We start from the raw sequence: 23,415 nt of genomic DNA on the forward strand, positions 1-23,415 counted from the left end.
CGCAGAGGCCAGCGCGCAGAGGCCAGCGCAGAGGCCAGCGCGCAGAGGCCAGCGCGCAGAGGCCAGCGCGCAGAGGCCAGCGCGCAGAGGCCAGCGCGCCAGAGGCCAGCGCCAGCGCGCAGAGGCCAGCGCGCAGCGCGCAGAGGCCAGCGCGCAGAGGCCAGCGCGCAGAGGCCAGCGCGCAGAGGCCAGCGCGCAGAGGCCAGCGCGCAGAGGCCAGCGCGCAGAGGCCAGCGCGCAGAGGCCAGCGCGCAGAGGCCAGCGCGCAGAGGCCAGCGCGCAGAGGCCAGCGCGCAGAGGCCAGCGCGCAGAGGCCAGCGCGCAGAACTGTAAATGCCCATCACTAACATTTCTGTCATTTCCTGCAAACAAGATTGCACCCCCATCTGGCCATTCAGGGAAAAAACATGAGGCCATACATTATAAAAGGGAATACATATTGGTCTGTCTGTCTGTCTGTCTGTCTGTCTGTCTGTCTGTCTGTCTGTCTGTCTGTCTGTCTCTGTCTGTCTGTCTCTGTCTCTGTCTCTGTCTCTGTCTCTGTCTCTGTCTCTGTCTCTGTCTCTGTCTCTGTCTCTGTCTCTGTCTCTGTCTCTGTCTCTGTCTCTGTCTCTGTGTCTGTCTGTCTGTCATGGTATCCCCCCCATCTCCTCACCCACTGACTTTAGTTACCCATAAATCCAACGACCTCATCCACGGGGGAGTCAACCCCACAGACACCCTGTCACCTGACGGGGGAGTCAACCCCACAGACACCCTGTCACCTGACGGGGGAGTCAACCCCACAGACACCCTGTCACCTGACGGGGGAGTCAACCCCACAGACACCCTGTCACCTGACGGGGGAGTCAACCCCACAGACACCCTGTCACCTGACTGGGGAGTCAACCCCACAGACACCCTGTCACCTGACGGGGGAGTCAACCCCACAGACACCCTGTCACCTGACTGGGGAGTCAACCCCACAGACACCCTGTCACCTGACGGGGGAGTCAACCCCACAGACACCCTGTCACCTGACGGGGGAGTCAACCCCACAGACACCCTGTCACCTGACGGGGGGAGTCAACCCCACAGACACCCTGTCACCTGACGGGGGGAGTCAACCCCACAGACACCCTGTCACCTGACGGGGGGAGTCAACCCCACAGACACCCTGTCACCTGACGGGGGAGTCAACCCCACAGACACCCTGTCACCTGACGGGGGAGTCTATGAGCTACTGCCGGCCGCCTCATCTGCTGCGGGGGCCATAATTTGACTACACAGGGTCACGGACAGCGGTGTACAATCTGCTTTGATGGCTGGTCTTGACACAGCCAGCCTGCTAGCACACTCATTGCTCATTTTAATATATCTCTGAAGCCCAGCAGCTTTAGATTGGATTTTTCTGTGCAGGCAAAGAGTCACGTTAGAGAGATGAAGAGTTGCATGCGTAGAGTCACGTTAGAGAGATGAAGAGTTGCATGCGTAGAGTCACGTTAGAGAGATGAAGATTTGCATGCATAGAGTCACGTTAGAGAGATGAAGAGTTGCAGGCATAGAGTCACGTTAGAGAGATGAAGAGTTGGCCCGTTGTGTGTTTGATGGGGATTAGCTTTGAGGCCTTGTAGAGAGGGCTGTACTGTAGTTTGCCACGTGTTTTGGAGGTAACCTCATGACCTGACATAATGGTGTGTTTGATGTGGATTAGCTTTGAGGCCTTGTAGAGAGGGCTGTACTGTAGTTTGCCACGTGTTTTGGAGGTAACCTCATGACCTGACATAATGGTGTGTTTCGTTCTTGGTGTACTATATTCGTCTATCGTTCTAAATGCGCGTGTGTCTTCCTCGACAGCACGACGGTGAGCAGATCCAGGAGTACTACAGGCAGAAGAAGCGTGTTCAGCAGCACTTGGAGCAGAAGCAGCAGCAGAGACAGCTGTACCAGCAGATGCTGCTGGAGGGAGGGGTTCACACACAGGAGGGGCCAGATGCCCAGCATAACCTCACTGAGAAGTTCCTCAACAGGTTAGAGACAACACACACACACACACACACACACACACACACACACACACACACACACACAGCTGGAGGAAGCACAACCTCACTGAGAAGTTTCTACATCTTATGGTCCACTTATTAGTGGTTAAGAGCGCTGGGCCAGTAACTGAAAGAGCGCTGGGCCAGTAACTGAAAGAGCGCTGGGCCAGTAACTGAAAGAGCGCTGGTTCGATTCCCTGAGCTGACTAGGTGAAAAATCTGATGTGCCCTTGAGCAAGGCACTTCACCCTAATTGCTCATGTAAGTCTCTCTGGATGAGATCGTCTGCTAAATGACTAAAATCTAAATTAATAATGAGTCAATTATAAATATATTTAAGATATTTCAGAACAAGCAATATCCGAAATAGACATACAGTACCAGTCAAACGATTGGACACACCTACTCATTCAAGGGTTTTTCTTTATTTTTACTATTTTTTCCATTGTAGAATAATAGTGAAGACATCAAAACTATGCAGTAACACATATGGAATCATGTAGTAACCAAAAATGGTTTTCTAAAGATCAATTAGCCTTTTAAAATGATAAACTTGGATTAGCTAATACAACGTGCCATTAGAACACAGGAGTGATGGTTGCTGATAATGGGCCTCTGTACGTCTATGTAGATATTCCATTAAAATTAAAATATTTTCCATTAAAATATTCCATTCCAGCTACAACAGTCATTTACAACATTAATTAACACTTCTAAGTGACCACAAACTTTTGAATGGGAGAGTAATCCTGTTTTTGTTTTGTCATTGTGTGTAGATTGATTGGGGGGGGCAATTTAATACATTTTAGAATAAGGCTGTAACGTAACAAAATGTGGAAAAAGACCAGGGGTCTGAATACTTCCCGAATGAACTAATAGTTAGATGAAAACGTTTACATGCAAGAAGAACGATTTCCACAGCGAACATGTTATTTCTTTTGAAAGCATATTTTGATTATTTGAGTTCGAAAATTATGTGGTCTAACTTTTTTTTAAATATATATTTTTGTTGTCATTCAGTCTAAAATTATCATTATCATGTTGATCTCATTGACTGTCCTGATCTTTGATCCATTTATGAATTTCAATTCACCAGCAACATATTGTTGTTTAAATAAATATAAATAATATATAAATCATAATGTAAATAAATTGTATTACATATTGTGACATCAATTAAACAATGTTAGCATGAACACAATTGCATAGTTACCACACTGCTTAGTAGCTATTAAGTAGTAGATTCCCAAACAGCCAACAGTAAAACAATAGTCATTAGGCTGGAATTGTGTAGTAATACGAGTAAGAAGTGTTTGTTAACCAGTAGGTACCAAAACTCTGCTCATCTCTACTCAAATCACATCATCATCACTACTAACTGACCACTCATGTAGTAAATAAAACAAAACATGTGTTATTGAGTTAACATGAGGTCGTGTTGAATAGTAAATTTATTTATTTATATTTATTATTTTATTTAAAAAAAATAATGAGCTTGTGGCTATATACTGCCATCTGGTGGTGACTAGAAACAATTGCATAACAGGAACGATTACAAACCTGACAGAGCTTGAGAGAGTGAGTGGTACGGGTGGGTGCTGCTATGGTGAACAGTGAGCTGAGATAATGCGGGGCTTTACCTAGCAGAGACTTGTAGATGACCTGTAGCCAGTGGGTTTGGCAACGAGTATGAAATGAGGGCCAGCCATCAAATCAAATGTATTTATATAGCCCTTCGTACATCAGCTGATATCACAAAGTGCTGTACAGAAACCCAGTCTAAAACCCCAAACAGCAAGCAATGCAGGTGTAGAAGCACGGCCAAGATCATACAGGTCGCAGTGGTGGGTAGTATATGGGGCGTTGGTGACAGAACGGATGGCACTGTGATAGACTGCATCCAATTTGCTGAATAGAGTGTTGGGGGCTATTTTGTAAATGACATCGCTGAAGTCGAGGATCGGTAGGATGGTCAGTTTTACGAGGGTATGTTTGGCAGCATGAGTGAAGGATGCTTTGTTGTGAAATAGGAAGCCGATTCTAGATTTAACTTTGGATTGGAGATGTTTGATGTGAGTCTGGAAGGAGAGTTTACAGTCTAACCAGACACCTAGGTATTTGTAGTTGTCCACATATTCTAGGTCAGAACCGTCCAGTGTAGTGATGTTTGGACGGGCAGGCAGGTGCGGGCAGTGATCGGTCGAAGAGCATGCATTTAATTTTAGTTGTATCTAAGAGCAGTTGGAGGCCACAGACGGAGAGTTGTATGGCTTTAAAGCTCGTCTGGAGGTTAGTTAACAGTGTCCAAAGATGGGCCAGAAGTATACAGAATGGTGTCGTCTGCGTAGAGGTGGATCAGAGAATCACCAGCAGCAAGAGCGACATCATTGATGTATACAGAGAAGTAGCCATACCTATACAACTGCAGAGAACAATGGGAGAAACTACCAATATACAGGTGTGACAAGCTTGTAGCGTCATACCCAAGAAGACTAAGGGCTTTAACAAAGTTCTGAATACTTATGTCAATATTTCAGTTGTTTTTTTGTTGCAAAAATGACAACCTGTTTTTGCTTTGTCATTATGGGGTATTGTGTTTTAGATGAGGAAAAAATACAACTTAATACATTTTAGAATAATGCTGTAAACATAACAAAATGTTTACACACATATTATTTATATATATTACACACACACACTGCATTCTGAAAGTATTCAGACCACTGAATGGTTCATCCTTGGGAGCAATTATCGAAACGCCTGAAGGTACCACGCGTACTATTGTTTGTACAGATAAACAAGTATAAACACCATGGTACCATGCAGCTGTCATACTGCTCAGGAAGGAGCAGTATGACGTATTTTGGTGGGAAAAGTGCAAATCAATCCGGAACAACAGCAAAGGACCTTGTAATGATGCTGGAGGAAACCGGTACAAAAGTATCTTTATCCACAGTAAAACACAAGCCCAAGAAAGGTTAGGGTATATGGGGAAACAATTCTGATAAGAAAAATAACTAATATTCAACATTCCCGGGAACCAGAGAATCACTTGAATGGTATTTTCTGCAACATTCTAAAGCTCCCATAGTTAAATCAGCGACGACATCACACATTCTAGCCTCTAAGGCTTTCAATCATATCAACTGCATAATATCTATTACCCACCAGTTCAACCTTCTGTTTATCTAGCCATTAAACCCCTCTAACCTAAATGAGTCCTTCCATTACAGATACATTCTTTCATCCTCTGTCCATCAATCACCTTAACATTCTTTCACCTGTCACCTCTTCCCTCTGCTCCAGCTATTTATTTATTTGACCTTTATTTAACCAGACAAGTCAGTTAAGAACAAATTCTTATTTTCAATGACGGCCTGGGAACAGTGGGTTAACCGCCTGTTCAGGGGCAGAACGACAAATTTGTACCTTGTCAGCTCGGGGGTTTGAACTCGCAACCTTCCGGTTACTAGTCCAACACTCTAACCACTAGGCTACCCTGCCACCTCTACGCTCTAACCACTAGGCTACCCTGCCACCTCTACGCTCTAACCACTAGGCTACCCTGCCACCTCTACGCTCTAACCACTAGGCTACCCTGCCACCTCTACGCTCTAACCACTAGGCTACCCTGCCACCTCTACGCTCTAACCACTAGGCTACCCTGCCACCTCTACGCTCTAACCACTAGGCTACCCTGCCACCTCTACGCTCTAACCACTAGGCTACCCTGCCACCTCTACGCTCTAACCACTAGGCTACCCTGCCACCTCTACGCTCTAACCACTAGGCTACCCTGCCACCTCTACGCTCTAACCACTAGGCTACCCTGCCACCTCTACGCTCTAACCACTAGGCTACCCTGCCACCTCTACGCTCTAACCACTAGGCTACCCTGCCACCTCTACGCTCTAACCACTAGGCTACCCTGCCACCTCTACGCTCTAACCACTAGGCTACCCTGCCACCTCTACGCTCTAACCACTAGGCTACCCTGCCACCTCTACGCTCTAACCACTAGGCTACCCTGCCACCTCTACGCTCTAACCACTAGGCTACCCTGCCACCTCTACGCTCTAACCACTAGGCTACCCTGCCACCTCTACGCTCTAACCACTAGGCTACCCTGCCACCTCTACGCTCTAACCACTAGGCTACCCTGCCACCTCTACGCTCTAACCACTAGGCTACCCTGCCACCTCTACGCTCTAACCACTAGGCTACCCTGCCACCTCTACGCTCTAACCACTAGGCTACCCTGCCACCTCTACGCTCTAACCACTAGGCTACCCTGCCACCTCTACGCTCTAACCACTAGGCTACCCTGCCACCTCTACGCTCTAACCACTAGGCTACCCTGCCACCTCTACGCTCTAACCACTAGGCTACCCTGCCACCTCTACGCTCTAACCACTAGGCTACCCTGCCACCTCTACGCTCTAACCACTAGGCTACCCTGCCACCTCTACGCTCTAACCACTAGGCTACCCTGCCACCTCTACGCTCTAACCACTAGGCTACCCTGCCACCTCTACGCTCTAACCACTAGGCTACCCTGCCGCCTCTACACTCTAACCACTAGGCTACCCTGCCGCCTCTACACTCTAACCACTAGGCTACCCTGCCGCCCCGGCTATGTGGCTCCCATCTTGACTGTCGGAGGCTTGAAAGTTTAAACGTTCAACTCTGGCTGAAGATCGTATCATATATCTGTATTATTTGATTCTTGTTTGTTTTGCTTTTTCATGAGCTTTGAGTTTTGTTGTTGTAGTGAAAAGATCTTTAACAAATACCTTGTTTCAGCCCTCCACCCCGTTGGACTAGTAACCGGAAGGTTGCAAGTTCAAATCCCCGAGCTGACAAGGTACAAATCTGTCGTTCTGCCCCTGAACAGGCAGTTAACCCACTGTTCCCAGGCCGTCATTGAAAATAAGAATTTGTTCTTAACTGACTTGCCTAGTTAAATAAAGGTTAAAAAAATATATATATATTACGTATTTTATCCCTCCTTTAGTTTTCTATTTATCCATTATCGTCCTTTATCCCTCCAAGCATACATTATTTCTTTAATCCATACATCCGTTATGCTTCTCATCATTTTATTGGTAGATTAGGTTTTGACGCGCTCAAAAAATACATTTGCCCAATTACCATTTGTGTTTTTTTATTATATATATTGGGGGGGAGGGGTTATGGATCTAAAATAGTAATTTATTAGTTAGTGTGGAATAATGTATAATTTCTCAGCTGCTTCATTGACTCCTGTGTGTGTGTGTGTGTTTAGGTCCATCCAGAAGCTGGAGGAGATGAACGTGGGAATGGACAATGTGGGAGAGGGGGGGGTCCAGTCTGTGAGCCAGCAGTGCAACGGGACCCCTGGACCCAACTCTAGTACCCACACCCAAGAGACAGGCCCTCTCAGGGACAAGCCGGGGGGGGTCAGCAGTACCCCTCTTATGGCAGGTTCTCAGGGCATGCCCTCCTTCAACGAGTCCCCCGTCCAGAACACTCAGAGGTAAGAGGTCACGAAGAGGGCCAGACTAGCATCTGTTTTTTTCCTAAAATGCTTCCTGTGGTTAAGGACCATACTAGGATCCACCGGGACCCTCAAGGTTTTCCTTGTGGTCACTAGGGGTGGAATGTTTGGGAACCACTGTTCTAAAAAATATACAGACACAATTGTCCCCTTGTTTGGGAGGATTTGAAGTAAGTTCACTGGTACACAATAACATAAACTCTGTGTTTTTGATTCCCTCGGTGATCAGGGCCACTCTGCCTACTCTTCAGGATGATTCGGGCGGCTCCCCGATGCGCAACAATTCTCAGAAGGTAGGCATCCAGTGGACTGAGAGACTAACCCTGAGTGGACCTCCCCTCTGAACCTGGTTCCTCTCTAGGTATCTTCATTGTAGGGAGTTTGTCCACTCACTCCTACGGAGTATAGTCCAGGTTACTGAGAATAACTTTGTGACAATTACTTATAAAAGTGCCTTCAGAAAATATTCACACTGACTTTTTTCTACATTTTGTGTTACAGCAGTGAATTTCAAAGACACATTCAACCACAAATACCAGGGAGGTTTTCCAAACATTGAATATCCCTTTGAGCACGGTGAAGTTATTAATTACACTTTGGATGGAGAGGAAGGAAAACGCTCAAGAATTTCACTGAGGCCAATGGTGACTTTAAATCAGTTAGAGTTTAATGGCTGTGATAGGAGAAAACTGAGGAAGGAAGTCTGTACATAATACAATATCCCAAAATACGCATCCTGTTTGCAACCAGGCACTAAAGTAATACTGCAAAAAATGTGGGAAGCGATTTAACTTTTTGTTTGTTTGTTTGGGGCAAATCCAAAACAGCACATTACTGAGTACCATTCTCCCATATTTTCAAGCATAGTGGTGGCTGCATCATGTTATGGGTATGCTTGTTAAGGACTGAGGAGTTTTTCAGGAGAAAAAATTAACTGAATGGAGTTAAGCATAGGCAAATTCCTAAAGGAAAACCTGGTTTAGACTGCTTTCCATCAGACACTGGGAGATGAATTCACCTTTCAGCAGGACAATAACCTAAAACACAAGGCCAAATCTACACTAAAGTTGCTTACAAAGAAGACAGTGAATGTTCCTGAGTGGCCGAGTTAGTTTTGGCTTAAATCTGCTTAAATCTATGGCAAAACATGAAGATTGTTGTCTAGCAATGATCAACAACCAATTTGACAGAGGTTGAAGAATTTTGAAAATAATAATGGGCAAATGCTGTACAATCCAGGTGTGGAAATCTCTTAGAGATTTACCCTGAAAGACTCACAGCTGTAATCTCTGTGGACGTTGCTCCTACAAAGTATTGAGTCAGGGGTGTGAATACTTATGTATACTTATGTAAATGTTCAATAAATTTGCTAAAATTCCTAAAAACATGGGATATTGTGTGTAGATGGGTGAGAAAATACATGTCATCCATTTTGAATTAAGGCTGTAACACAACAAAATGTGGTATGAATACTTTCTGAAGGCATTGTATAAAAAGGCTTTAAAAATCAATTTGATTCCTAATGGATTAATGTGTGTTCAGATGGAGAAGTCCAAGGCCCAGTTTGTGGCAGTGAACAGTCTGGAGGACACGCAGGCGTTGCGCGCTGTGGCCTTTCACCCTACAGGGGCGCTGTACGCCGTGGGCTCCAACTCCAAAACCCTGCGCGTCTGTGCTTACCCAGACTCCCTCAACACAAGGTAACAAACTACCTGTACTCAGACCAGTCCCAAAACTAACAAAGTTCCTACCCCAAATGGCCACAAACCCCTGGTCCTAGAGAACTACAGGGTGTGGCCACAAACCCCTGGTCCTAGAGAACTACAGGGTGTGGCCACAAACCCCTGGTCCTAGAGAACTACAGGGTGTGGCCACAAACCCCTGGTCCTAGAGAACTACAGGGTGTGGCCACAAACCCCTGGTCCTAGAGAACTACAGGGTGTGGCCACAAACCCCTGGTCCTGGAGAACTACAGGGTGTGCAGGTGTTTGGTCCAGCCTAGTGTTGACATGCATGATTCACAGATTTGGTGCTGGGCTGGAACAAATGCCTGCTACTTACTGTTTCTCTCAAAGACCAACAGTGTTTGGAAAGAACCAGGTTTTATGTAAAACAGATGAAGCTTTCTGAAGCCCATTGGCTGTTAAATTGTTGTATGTTTTCTCCTGTTGATTTGTCTCCCTCTAGTGGGTCAGGCCCAGTCAAGCAGCCGGTGGTGCGCTTCAGAAGGAACAAGCATCACAAGGGTTCCATCTACTGTGTGGCCTGGAGTCACTGTGGACAACTGCTGGCCACAGGCTCCAATGATAAATATGTCAAAGTGCTGCCCTTCAACGCAGAAACCTGCAATGCCACAGGTATGTGTGTGTTATTTTTCATGTGTCTGCATTTGTCATCTTTTTACTTATTTTATTCACCTCTATTTAACCAGGCAAGTCAGTTATGAACACATTCTTATTTTCAATGACGGCCTAGGAACAGAGGGTTAACTGCCTCGTTCAGGGGAACAGTGGGTTAACTGCCTCGTTCAGGGGAACAGCGGGTTAGCTGCCTCGTTCAGGGGAACAGCGGGTTAGCTGCCTCGTTCAGGGGAACAGCGGGTTAGCTGCCTCGTTCAGGGGAACAGCGGGTTAACTGCCTCGTTCAGGGGAACAGCGGGTTAACTGCCTCGTTCAGGGGAACAGCGGGTTAACTGCCTCGTTCAGGGGAACAGTGGGTTAGCTGCCTCATTCAGGGGAACAGTGGGTTAGCTGCCTCGTTCAGGGGAACAGTGGGTTAGCTGCCTCGTTCAGGGGAACAGTGGGTTAACTGCCTCGTTCAGGGGAACAGTGGGTTAACTGCCTCGTTCAGGGAACAGCGGGTTAACTGCCTCGTTCAGGGGAACAGTGGGTTAACTGCCTCGTTCAGGGAACAGTGGGTTAACTGCCTCGTTCAGGGAACAGTGGGTTAACTGCCTCGTTCAGGGGAACAGCGGGTTAACTGCCTCGTTCAGGGGAACAGCGGGTTAACTGCCTCGTTCAGGGGAACAGCGGGTTAACTGCCTCGTTCAGGGGAACAGCGGGTTAACTGCCTCGTTCAGGGGAACAGCGGGTTAACTGCCTCGTCAGGGAACAGTTCAGGGGAACAGCTGGTTAACTGGGTTAACTGCTCGTTCAGGGAACAGCGGGTTAACTGCCTCGTTCAGGGGAACAGCGGGTTAACTGCCTCGTTCAGGGGAACAGCGGGTTAACTGCCTCGTTCAGGGGAACAGCGGGTTAACTGCCTCGTTCAGGGGAACAGCGGGTTAGCTGCCTCGTTCAGGGGAACAGCGGGTTAGCTGCCTCGTTCAGGGGAACAGCGGGTTAGCTGCCTCGTTCAGGGGAACAGCGGGTTAGCTGCCTCGTTCAGGGGAACAGTGGGTTAACTGCCTCGTTCAGGGGGCAGAACAACAGATTTTTCCCTTGTCAGCTCGGGGATTCCATCTTGCAACCTTTTGGTTACTAGTCCAACGCTCTAACCACTAGGCTACACTGCCTGCTGTTTTGACTGAGGGTGTGTGTGTGTGTGCAGGGCCAGACCTGGAGTTCAGTATGCATGACGGCACCATCAGAGACCTGGCGTTCATGGAGGGTCCTGAGAGTGGAGGATCAATCCTGATCAGCGCCGGAGCTGGAGACTGTAACATCTACACCACTGACTGTCAGAGAGGACAGGGGCTGCACGCTCTCAGTGGGCATACAGGTGTGTGTACAAACACACACACACACACACACACACACACACACACACACACACACACACACACACACACACACACACACACACACACACACACACACACACACACACACACACACACACACACACAGTCCACTTGAACAAGCATTTAACTATTAACACTTAACCAGAGAGATTATAATGTAGTAATAATAATGTCAGACTGATCAAATTCCAAATGCTTCATTTAGACAGTATCCAATTTGTATTTATTTTACTTACCGTAATTTCCGGGTTATAAGCCGCTACTTTATTCCCACACTTTGAACCTCGCGGTTTATACAATGACGCGGCTAATTTATGGATTTTTCCCGCTTTCACAAGATTCATGCCGCCAAAAAACTGAGCACCGTCTCATAATGTGACGTAAAATCGAGCGCGCTCAAACTTCCCATCATTCTGATTACGGTAGTCATTTTGTCACCCTCATCATGGCAAAGACACGGAGAAATGCATATGATGCAGCTTTCAAGTTGAAGGCGATAAATCTGGCTGTTGGAAAAGGAAATAGAGCTGCTGCACGGGAGCTTGGCCTTAATGAGTCGATTGATAAGACGTTGGAAAGCAGCGTGAGGAACTGACTCAGTGCAGAAAGACAACAAAAGCTTTCAGAGGGAAGAAAAGCAGATGGCCCAAAGTATTTGCAGCCACTCGACATCAGTGTAAATCGTGCATTTAAGGTGGCGCTCCTTGTTCAGTGGGAGGCTTGGATGACAAGTGGGGAGAAATCCTTCACTAAAACGGGCCGCAGGCGAAGAGCAACTTATGGTCAAGTCTGCCAGTGAGTCCTGACAGTGTGGAGCATTGTCAAAAAATCCACTATCTTCAACGGGTTTCAAAAGGCTGGACTGCTGCGTGTTGAAGGGGCAGCATGAGCTCAGAGGGGTATTTGCCTCCGGATGAAAGTGATGAGAGCGACAATGAAAACGATCCAACATCGGATGAAGCAATTCTGAGGCTATTCAACTCCGACACCGAAGGAGATGACTTCAGTGGTTTCAGTGCACAGGAGGAGGAAGATGGTGACCAATGACTTTCTTGGTAGGCCACTGTTTAATTTTTGTTACAAGCCGTGTTTCGTTTAAAGGCTGTGTAAAGTTAAATTGTTTCAATGTACCGGTAGACACCTGCGGCTTATAGACATGTGCGGCTTATTTATGTACAAAATAAACATTTTTAATAATTCAGTGGGTGCGGTTTATATTCAGGTGCGCTTAATAGTCCAGCAATTACGGTAACCTTTTGTTAACTAGGAAGCGCTCATTGAGTTTAAAATCTCTTTTTCAGGAGCGCCCTGGCCAAGATAGGCAGCACCAAGTCATTACAAACAAATTACAGACAGACAACATGAAAAACTACAAGTAATCTAGTAAAAACCATTTGAATTCACAAGAGTATAAAACAGCAAATTAAAAACATTGACAGGTCAGGGAATCAGCCTTAAAATCCTTCATCAGTGATTTAAAAACACCAATCGGGACAAGTTCTTCCAGTTTAAAAGTATTTTGTAAGGTGTTCCAAGACGATGGCACAGAGTACATAAAAGCCCTTTTACCAAATTCAGTTGGGACATTTGGAACGGTTAGGAGGATATAAAGTCCAGCGAACGAAGAGAGTACCCACCACATTTCTGAACAATAAAAATACCCAAATAAAAAGGTAATAAACCCAAAATGGCTTTGTAAATAAAAGTATACCAGTGACTGAGCCTACGAGTGACTAGAGAAGGCCAGCTAATCCTGGTATATAAAGTGCAGTGGTGCGTAGGGTTTTGCAGTTTAAAATAAATCTCAAAGTGCCATGGTAAAGAGTGTCAATTGATCTCAAACACTGAGCGGAAGCATTCATATATAAAATATCCCCATAGTCTAGTAAAGGCAGAAATGTAGCTGATACTCGCCTCCTTCTGCCTTCAAAAGAAAAACAGGCCTTATTCCTAAAATAAAATCCCAATTTCAGCTTCAATTTTTTTGTAAGTTGTTGAATATGCAATTTAAAAGTGAGGCCGTCATCAATTAAAATTCCAAGATATTTGAGGTTACAACCTCAATCTCCTTTCCCTGACAGGTACTAATATAGGTGAAAGGTTCAGAGGTCTATTTCTTGCTTCAGAAAACACCATTAGTTTAGTTTTGTCAGTATTGAGGATAAGCTTAAATTGACACAAGGTATGTTGAACAGTAAAAAAAGGTATGTTGAACAGTTCTGGAAAGCTTTTGTAAGAGACGAGGCACAACAGTAAATAACAGTATCATCAGCATAAAAATGAAGTTGCGCATTTTGGACGTTTTGTCTAAATCATTTATATAAATAGTGAATAAGAGAGGACCAAGTACAGAGCCTTGGGGCACACCATTCAAGACAGACAATTTAACAGACATACAGTGGGGCAAAACGTATTTAGTCAGCCACCAATTGTGCAAGTTCTCCCACATAAAAGACACCTGTCCACAACCTCAAACAGTCACACTCCAAAATCCACTATTGCCAAGACCAAGGAGCTGTCAAAGGACACCAGAAACAAAATTGTAGACCTGCACCAGGCTGGGAAGACTGCATCTGCAATAGGTAAGCAGCTTGGTTTGAAGAAATCAACTGTGGGAGCAAATATTAGGAAATTGAAGACATACAAGACCACTGATAATCTCCCTCGATCTGGGGCTCCACGCAAGATCTCACACCGTGGGGTCAAAATGATCACAAGAACGCTGAGCAAGAATCCCAGAACCACACGGGGGGACCTAGTGAATGACCTGCAGAGAGCTGGGACCAAAGTAACAGAGCCTACCATCAGTAACACACTACGCCGCCAGGGACTCAAATCCTGCAGTGCCAGACGTGTCTCCCTGCTTAAGCCAGTATATGTCCAGTACCGTCTGAAGTTTGCTAGAGAGCAATTGGATGATCCAGAAGAAGATTGGGAGAATGTCATATGGTCAGATGAAACCAAAATATAACTTTTTGGTAAAAACTCAACTCGTCGTGTTTGGAGGATAAAGAATGCTGAGTTGCATCCAAAGAACACCATACCTACTGTGAATCATGGGGGTGGAAACATCATGCTTTGTGGCTGTTTTTCTGCAAAGGGACTAATCCGTGTAAAGGAAAGAATGGATGGGGCCATGTATCGTAAGATTTTGAGTGAAAACCTCCTTCCATCAGCAAGGGCATTGAAGATGAAACATGGCTGGGTCTTTCAGCATGACAATGATCCCAAACACACCGCTCGGGCAACGAAGGAGTGGCTTCGTAAGAATCATTTCAAGGTCCTGGAGTGGCCTAGCCAGTCTCCAGATCTCAACCCCATAGAAAATCTTTGGAGGGAGTTGAAAGTCTGTGTTGCCCAGCAACAGCCCCAAAACATCACTGCTCTAGAGGAGATCTGCATGGAGGAATGGGCCAAAATACCAGCAACAATGTGTGAAAACCTTGTGAAGACTTACAGAAAACGTTTGACCTCTGTCATTGCCAACAAAGGGTATATAACAAAGTATTCAGAAACTTTTGTTATTGACCAAATACTTATTTTCCACCATAATTTGCAAATAAATAAATTTAAAATCCTACAATGCGATTTTCTGGATTTTTTTTTCATTTTGTCTCTCATAGTTGAAGTGTACCTATGATGAAAATTACAGGCCTCTCATCTTTTTAAGTGGGAGAACTTGCACAATTGGTGGCTGACTAAATACTTTTTTGCCTCACTGTAAGCCCATCAAATTGAGTACAATGAGTTCTATCAGACAGATATATATATATATATATATATATGCCATTTAGCAGACGCTTTTATCCAAAGTGACTTACAGTCATGTGTGCATACATTCTACGTATGGGTGGTCCCGGGAATCGAACCCACTACCCTGGCGTTACAAGCGCCATGCTCTACCAACTGAGCTACAGAAGGACCACCATGCAACTGCATGCTCTGAAAGACCTACACTCGACAATCTCTGCCTTAGTATATAGCATGATTAACTGTATCAAAAGCCTTAGAGAGATCAATAAAAAAGTGAGACAGTGCTGTTTTTTGTCAAGGGCTTCAGTGATATTTAAAACATTCATGGCTGCTGTAATTTTGCTATGCTTCTTCCTGAAGCCCGATTGGTTTATTGATAAAATAGAGTTAGTTCATTTACTATTTTAGTTGTTCACTCACAAGGGTTTCAAGTATTTTCACCAGGGATGACAGCTTTGAGATTGGCCTATAATTATTTAAAATAGTTTGATCTCCCCCTTTTTAAAAGTGGTAGGACAAATGCTGATTTCCAGATCTTTGGAATGTCATTACATTCCAGGGTTATATTGAACAGAGATGTAAGTGGTTCAGCTATGAAATCCGCTGCCAGATTTAAAAAGCAGGGATCAAGAAGATTGGGACCGGCATGCTTTCTCTGATCTAAGGATTTCAGAGCTTGATGTACCACCTGCACTGAGAATGATCAGGATCTGCAGGCTTTCTCTGATCTAAGGATTTCAGGGCTTTATGTACCTCCTGCACTGAGAATGGCAAAAAGCTCAAAGTTTGACCAGCTCTCACTGGTTCATCCACACAGGGTTGTACAGAGACCGAGGACACTGAATCAAACAGTCTACCAGATGATACAAAGTGCTCATTGAAACAATTCAGCATTTCAGTTTTGTCATATACAGCAACAGAGTCTCTCAAAACACATGACGGTAATTCATTATCAATATGACGTTTATACTGTATCCATGTGTCCTTCTCCCAGGCCACATCCTGTCTCTGTACACGTGGGGTGGCTGGATGATTGCCACGGGCTCCCAGGATAAGACTGTCCGCTTCTGGGACCTGAGAGTCCCCAGCTGTGTGAGGGTGGTGGGGACAGCCCTGCATGGCTCTGGTAAGCATTCTGCTAGTCCCTGTCAATATGACTGGCACACCAGGCAACTGGTCCGACTGGATAAGAGTTGGTGATAAGCATCCATTTTAAAACTTTCTGCCCAGTCTTCTTCATCTACCTGGGCAAGACTGAGCCGAAGGCTGGAAAATATGTCTGTGTAATGATACAGTTTACCCACAAGGGGGCACTGATAGTATTGTCAGTGGACTAACATTCACCTTAGCCTTAGATGTTACAAATGGGTTGAGTTCAATAGGGTGTCGATGTTGAGCTTATAACAGAACTTGTCCAATAAGAACATACATTTGTGTTTCCTGTTGCAAAGTGTTTTGCTACGTCGTGCCCCACTGGACAGACCCTTGTTGTTTGTTCTCAGGCAGTGCAGTGGCCTCGGTAGCTGTTGACCCCAGCGCTCGTCTCTTGGCAACGGGACAAGAGGACTGCAGCTGCATGCTCTATGACATCAGAGGAGGCCGGATGGTGCAGACGTACCGCCCACACACCAGCGACCTGCGCTCTGTCCGTTTCTCTCCCGGGGCACACTATCTGCTCACGGGTTCCTACGACAACAAAGTCATCATCACTGACCTGCAAGGTACCGCCTGGTCCGCGCGCACACACAAACCCAACAAGGTACCGCCTGGTCCGCGCGCACACACAAACCCAACAAGGTACCGCCTGGTCCGCTCGTGCACACACAAACCCAACAAGGTACCGCCTGGTCCGCTCGCGCACACACAAACCCAACAAGGTACTGCCTGGTCCGCTCGCGCACACACAAACCCAACAAGGTACTGCCTGGTCCGCGCGCACACAACAAGGTACTGCCTGGTCCGCTCGCGCACACACAAACCCAACAAGGTACCGCCTGGTCCGCTTACGCGCACACAAACTCAACAAGGTACCGCCTGGTCCGCTTACGCGCACACAAACCCAACAAGGTAGCGCCTGGTCCGCTTACGCGCACACACAAACCCAACAAGGTACCGCCTGGTCCGCTCGCGCACACACAAACCCAACAAGGTACCGCCTGGTCCGCTCGCGCACACACAAACCCAACAAGGTACTGCCTGGTCCGCGCGCACACAACAAGGTATTGCCTGGTCTGCGTGCACACACAAACCCATCAAGGTACCGCCTGGTCCACTCACGCACACACAAACCCAACAAGGTAACGCCTGATCCGCGAACACACAAACCCAGCAAGGTACCGCCTGGTCCGCTCGCGCACACACAAACCCAACAAGGTAACGCCTGATCCGCGAACACACAAACCCAACAAGGTACCGCCTGATCCGCGAACACACAAGTGCTTTATATACTGTGTAACACAACTGCTTTCTCTATTGTGAAGACCTTTGTTTGATTTACTTGTAGTTTTTTTTTTTCGTCTTGACTGCTTTACTCATGTAGTCAGATGTTGACATCATCATCCTGACTACCCCCCCCCCCCCCCCCCCCGGTCTCTACATGGCTCTGAAGTGTGCACTGAAGTGTGTGCACTTTCCCACTCATTCTCATGGATTTGACAAGGGTGCAAACTCCCCAGGTGAAGGCTTTCAAATGGATGACGGGCATGTGTTAGTGCACACTTCAGGAGATGAGTGAAGAATGGTTATGCAGCCCTACAGTTAGTGTGGGCCACATGCCTCATGGTTGTGTCTGTGTGTGTTAATGAATCACCAGGTGACCTGACGAAGCAGCTTCCTCTGACGGTGGCGGCGGAGCACGGTGATAAGGTCATCCAATGTAGGTGGCACACGCACGACCTCTCCTTCCTGTCCTCCTCCGCAGACAGGACAGTCAAACTCTGGGCCCAGTGTCCATGACACTGCTGGCTGGCACTGGGAACACTGGAATCCACAGCTCTTAAATCTGGTGTTACTGGGAACACTAGCCACCACAACGAGCACAACACACAGTCCACATCTGTGGACATACCTGCCCCTATACCCCTCCGCAAGGCTCTTAGAGGTGAGTGCTACATGTATAGTAAAGCTGTGTCATTTATTCTTTAGCATCTGTGCCTCTTGCTAACAGTAGAGCTATACAAAACCACCTTCATTTGACTGTAATGATACGGCGACACCTCTATAGTCCTGTTGAAAATAATATACTCATCAAATACATTATAGTCCACACTACGCTTAAAGCACACCACAGTCCCTCCTGTTGTTTTCATATCGTCCAGTTTTTAGTTAGCTGTTCTGACGGATGCAGAATGCCTTATTTAGTCCATTCAAACCACATTATGTGAATCATATGGTGCCTTGGGTAAAAGTTTTTGAATTTTGAATGTGCGGTGTACATTTTCAGCTTCAAGATGGATGCAAGAAATGAGGCCTTTCATTTCTAAAGCGTTATCTTGACATGTTCTTATTTAATAACAGCTTGTAAATGTTTTAGGATTAAAATAATCTTGACATAAATTGTTGTTGGTAGTACTTATGCCACTTATCAAAGATCTCAAACTTGGAAATACATGGCGTTCTTGAAGTATAAGATAATTGTATCATATGTTGTTGGAGGATTGCGTTTGGGATTTCATCTGCGTGTGGATTTTTGTAAATGAATTGTATACATATTTAATGGGGTATCTTTTATGTAATATTGTAACAATTGTTAATTACATTTTAATGAACAGTATTTCAGTTGGGCTTGAAGCTTGCTTGGATGGTAAATGATAAAGACGGACCTTTTATGGTTGTTTTTGGACAGCAATTATAACTGATGGAAAAAAACACTTGCCCATCTGTGAATGGGAATATATGGAGCGATGTTAGTGCTACCGGAAATTAAATCCCGATACATTTTTTTGGGTGGCACTAATATCACACCATGGGAATAGGCAGAGGGTAGGTTTTAACTGTACTGTAAAATGTGAATCCTTTGCCTAGGCTAAAAGGTTTTTATACACACACATAGAAATACATATTAGAGTAAATGAACTTTCATGTAGCGTATTAAAGTAAAGAGAGTATCAACACTGCACATTTGGAGCACTTAGTAGGACTGTGTCAGTTTCCCCGCACAAGTAGTTCAAGGGTATAATAGTTAGTGATGTTTTTTGGTGTACTTAAATTAAATTAACTTAAAAGATATATTAAATGCAACTACGACATCAAATGTTCTCTCTTGCATTGATTGCAGTTCAGTTAGTTGACATGTTTAATTTTTTATTTATTTTAATTTTACCTTTATTTAACTAGGCAAGTCAGTTAAGAACAAATTCTTATTTTCAATGACTGCCTAGGAACAGTGGGTTAACTGCCTGTTCAGGTGCAGAACGACAGATTTGTACCCTGTCAGCTCGGGGGTTTGAACTTGCAACCTTCCGGTTACAAGTCCAACACTCTAACCACTAGGCTACCCTGCCGCCGCTACACTCTAACCACTAGGCTACTCTGCCGCCGCTACACTCTAACCACTAGGCTACCCTGCCACCTCTACACTCTAACCACTAGGCTACCCTGCCGCCTCTAACCACTCTAACCACTCTAACCACTAGGCTACCCTGCCGCCGCTACACTCTAACCACTAGGCTACCCTGCCACCTCTACACTCTAACCACTAGGCTACCCTGCCGCCTCTACACTCTAACCACTAGGCTACCCTGCCGCCTCTACACTCTAACCACTAGGCTACCCTGCCACCTCTACACTCTAACCACTAGGCTACCCTGCCACCTCTACACTCTAACCACTAGGCTACCCTGCCTCCTCTACACTCTAACCACTAGGCTACCCTGCCGCCGCTACACTCTAACCACTAGGCTACCCTGCCGCCGCTACACTCTAACCACTAGGCTACCCTGCCAGCCCTACACTCTAACCACTAGGCTACCCTGCCTCCTCTACACTCTAACCACTAGGCTACCCTGCCGCCGCTACACTCTAACCACTAGGCTACCCTGCCGCCTCTACACTCTAACCACTAGGCTAGAGGCCACCTCTGCCTCTAACCACTAGTATTCTACACTCTAAATATGTTTTACCCTTTTTTTTTTTTTTTTTGTTGTTACTAGCCTGAACCCCTATCTAACCACTAGGCTTTGCCTCCTCTACACTCTAACCACTAGGCTATTCCCCCTATCTAACCACTGGCTACCCTGCCTCCTTAATTCTAACCAAATGAATTAAAAATAACCACTAGGCTGAAATTTCTTGGCTACACTGCCTTCAGAAAGTATTCACACCCCTTGAATATGTTTTTAATTTTTTTTTTACACATTTTGTTGTTACAGCCTGAATTTTATTACATGTAGTTTTGTTTCCCCCACTACACACATATTCCCCCATAATGGCAAAGTTAATTTAATTTACAAATGAATTAAAAATGAAAAGTTGAAATTTCTTGAGTCAAGTATTCAACCCCTTTTTGTTATGGCCTAAATAAGTTCAGGAGTAAACATGTGCTTAACAAGTTACATAGGTTGCATGGACTCACTCTGTGTGCAGTAATATCAAATCAAATGTATTTGTCACATGGTTAGCAGATGTTAATGCGAGTGTAGCGAAATGCTTGTGCTTCTAGTTCCGACAATGCAGTAATAACCAACGAGTAATCTAACTGGATGAACTGCAGAGATCTACAGCTGAGGTGGGAGACTCTGTCCATAGGACAACAATCAGTCGTATATTGCACAAATCTGGCCTTTATGGAAGAGTGGCAAGAAGAAAGCAATTTCTTAAAGATATCCATAAAAAGTGTTGTTTAAAGTTTGCCACAAGCCACCTGGGAGACACACCAAACATGTGGAAGAAGGTGCTCTGGTCAGATGAAACCAAAATCAAACTTTTTGGCAACAATGCAAAACGTTATGTTTGGCGTAAAAGCAACACAGCCCATCACCCTGAACACCATCCCCACTGTCAAACATGGTGGTGGCAGCATCATGGTTTGGGCCTGCTTTTCTTCAGCAGGGACAGGGAAGATGGTTAAAATTGATGGGAAGATGGATGGAGCCAAATACAGGACCATTCTGGAAGAAAACCTGATGGAGTCTGCAAAAGACCTGAGACTGGGACAGAGATTTGTCTTCCAACAAGACAATGATCCAAAACATAAAGCAAAATCTACAATGGAATGGTTCAAAAATAAACATATCCAGGTGTTAGAATGGCCAAGTCAAAGTCCAGACCTGAATCCAATCGAGAATCTGTGGAAAGAACTGAAAACTGCTGTTCACAAATGCTCTCCATCCAACCTCACTGAGCTCGAGCTGTTTTGCAAGGAGGAATGGGAAAAAATTTCAGTCTCTCGATGTGCAAAACTGATAGACATACCCCAAGTGACTTACAGCTGTAATCGCAGCAAAAGGTGGCGCTACAAAGTAATAACTTAAGGGGGCTGAATAATTTTGCACGCCCAATTTCAGTTTTTTATTTGTTAAAAAAGTTTGAAATATCCAATAAATGTTGCTCCACTTCATGATTGTGTCCCACTTGTTGATTCTTCACAAAAAAAAAACTGTTTTATATCTTTATGTTTGAAGCCTGAAATGTGGCAAAAGGTCGCAAAGTTCAAGGGGGACGAATACTTTCGCAAGGCACTGTAACAAGATAAACGAGCAAGACACAATTGTGTAATCTTGCTTGCATTTGTGGCTCATTGGATTGTCAAATCTAGACCATCTCAGGGCAGTTGCCACAGTCTGTATAAAATGTGGATCGATGGCTTGACGCCGGGTAAAAATGTGCACGGAGGGATTTGGTCCCTAAATTCCTGAACGGAAGTAACGTTTCAACCATCAGGATGAGTTTAATAATCTCCCATGTCAGAATTCAAAAGCAGCCACTAGTAGTATCAATAGAGATTGAATGGGAGCGGTTTTACTAGTCCATTTTGCACGTTCCCAGAATCGTATTGTGGTGAGCACAGTCATATATTCAAGATGTGACATGTAAAGCATGATCGCTTCAATATAATACCCCAATGAATTTACTTTTAACGCCTTTATCTATACGTGTTATTCATTGATTGAAGGCTATTTGAGAAGAAACACAGGAAGAACGATAGATATACCCGTTGTTTAGAAATAATAGAATGCTCGATCGATAGCGTGACCATGAAAGACAAAATGGTTCTTCGATGCGATTAGCCCAAGAGATGGTACATCACACTTCATCGTAGGCTACTGCTACTGTTGGTCTTGGTTCTTCCAGGAAAAGCATGTTGTCAATATTGTGTTGAATAGTAGAGATTGACAAAAAGTCATGTAATACAGCAATGGGCTAATCGTACAGGTATCAACACACATCAACTGTCATGTTCAGTGATTGATGCAAAAGATGATATACCTAGAACCACATTTGTGACCCACACACACACACACACACACACACACACACACACACACACAGCATTTTATTTGTTTATTCATTCTTGTTGTTGGACATCAAATTCTGTAAAATCACCAGGATTTAGGAAATCTTTTCCCAAGTATTCCCACGCATAAATAAAGACTCATATCCCAACGTAGCCTAATCAAGGTTTGGAATGATTCTGTTTTTGTCAAATACTATACCTGTTTGGGATTCTTGCGGCCAATTTGCAGTGTGCAAATGATTTCTAACTGTGTTCCGGCCCCCGTCCAGCCACTCAAGGGAACATCAACCCTGAAAGTTATTGATGTGTTTTCAGAAAACGTGCAAAGTCTCTCTTCTTTGCAGTAAAGGTTGGTACACTTAAGAGCCCCGACACCAGTAGAAATCCACTTTTTTGAGCTGAAAGATTACCAGGAGATAAATCATTGCAACATCATGGGTAAAGTCAATAAATCATTGTTTTAGTCAAAGTATGATATATTTGGGGCGTGACAAATCCAAACTGCCCACTTGCGTATCTTTTCCTATGATGTGACATACAAATGATTTTCAACATTTAGTCTCAGGGCTGGGTTTTATTTGACTGTTACCACTCACCAGCATGGCATTGTTTATTAATTTATTAACAGCTGCAAATGTATTCCTCTTTGTGACTAAGATGAGCCAAACAGCTGTGTGCACTTGGCTATCTGAGTCATGGGAGCGAATTAAAATAGCACATTTTTGTTTTTACACCATTTTGTTTTCTCCAGAAAATTATCATAATCCATTGGATCATATTTTTCACTTACTTTTGGGCAAGTCTGTATTTAAACAAATATATGGCAATTTTATAAATGGAATACAGCAGTGGAGGCTCCTCAGAGGAGGAAGGTGAGGACCATCCTCAGTGAATTTCAAATGAATTT

General features: G+C 45.0%; 1 protein-coding gene across 4 annotated transcripts in view; it reads left to right on the top strand.

Annotated features, from left to right (window-relative positions):
- Window positions 1-19,374, top strand: part of LOC123996702 (WD repeat-containing protein 47-like) — a 36,023-nt gene extending 16,649 nt beyond the window's left edge. For 2 of the 4 annotated variants that reach the window (XM_046300320.1, XM_046300340.1), the window contains 9 exons: window positions 1,837-2,009; window positions 7,309-7,539; window positions 7,790-7,853; window positions 9,103-9,260; window positions 9,748-9,917; window positions 11,110-11,280; window positions 16,050-16,181; window positions 16,558-16,776; window positions 17,868-19,374. In XM_046300320.1, coding sequence (XP_046156276.1) covers window positions 1,837-2,009; window positions 7,309-7,539; window positions 7,790-7,853; window positions 9,103-9,260; window positions 9,748-9,917; window positions 11,110-11,280; window positions 16,050-16,181; window positions 16,558-16,776; window positions 17,868-18,010 — 1,461 coding nt within the window. In that variant the 3' untranslated portion in view covers window positions 18,011-19,374. The remainder of the gene's footprint in view (window positions 1-1,836; window positions 2,010-7,308; window positions 7,540-7,789; window positions 7,854-9,102; window positions 9,261-9,747; window positions 9,918-11,109; window positions 11,281-16,049; window positions 16,182-16,557; window positions 16,777-17,867) is intronic. The other 2 variants (XR_006832025.1, XM_046300330.1) reach the window with 2 other exon arrangements.
- Window positions 19,375-23,415: the final 4,041 nt, after the last annotated feature.

The sequence above is a fragment of the Oncorhynchus gorbuscha genome, linkage group LG02 (assembly GCF_021184085.1).
Source record: "Oncorhynchus gorbuscha isolate QuinsamMale2020 ecotype Even-year linkage group LG02, OgorEven_v1.0, whole genome shotgun sequence".
Classification (NCBI taxonomy): Eukaryota; Metazoa; Chordata; class Actinopteri; order Salmoniformes; family Salmonidae; genus Oncorhynchus; species Oncorhynchus gorbuscha.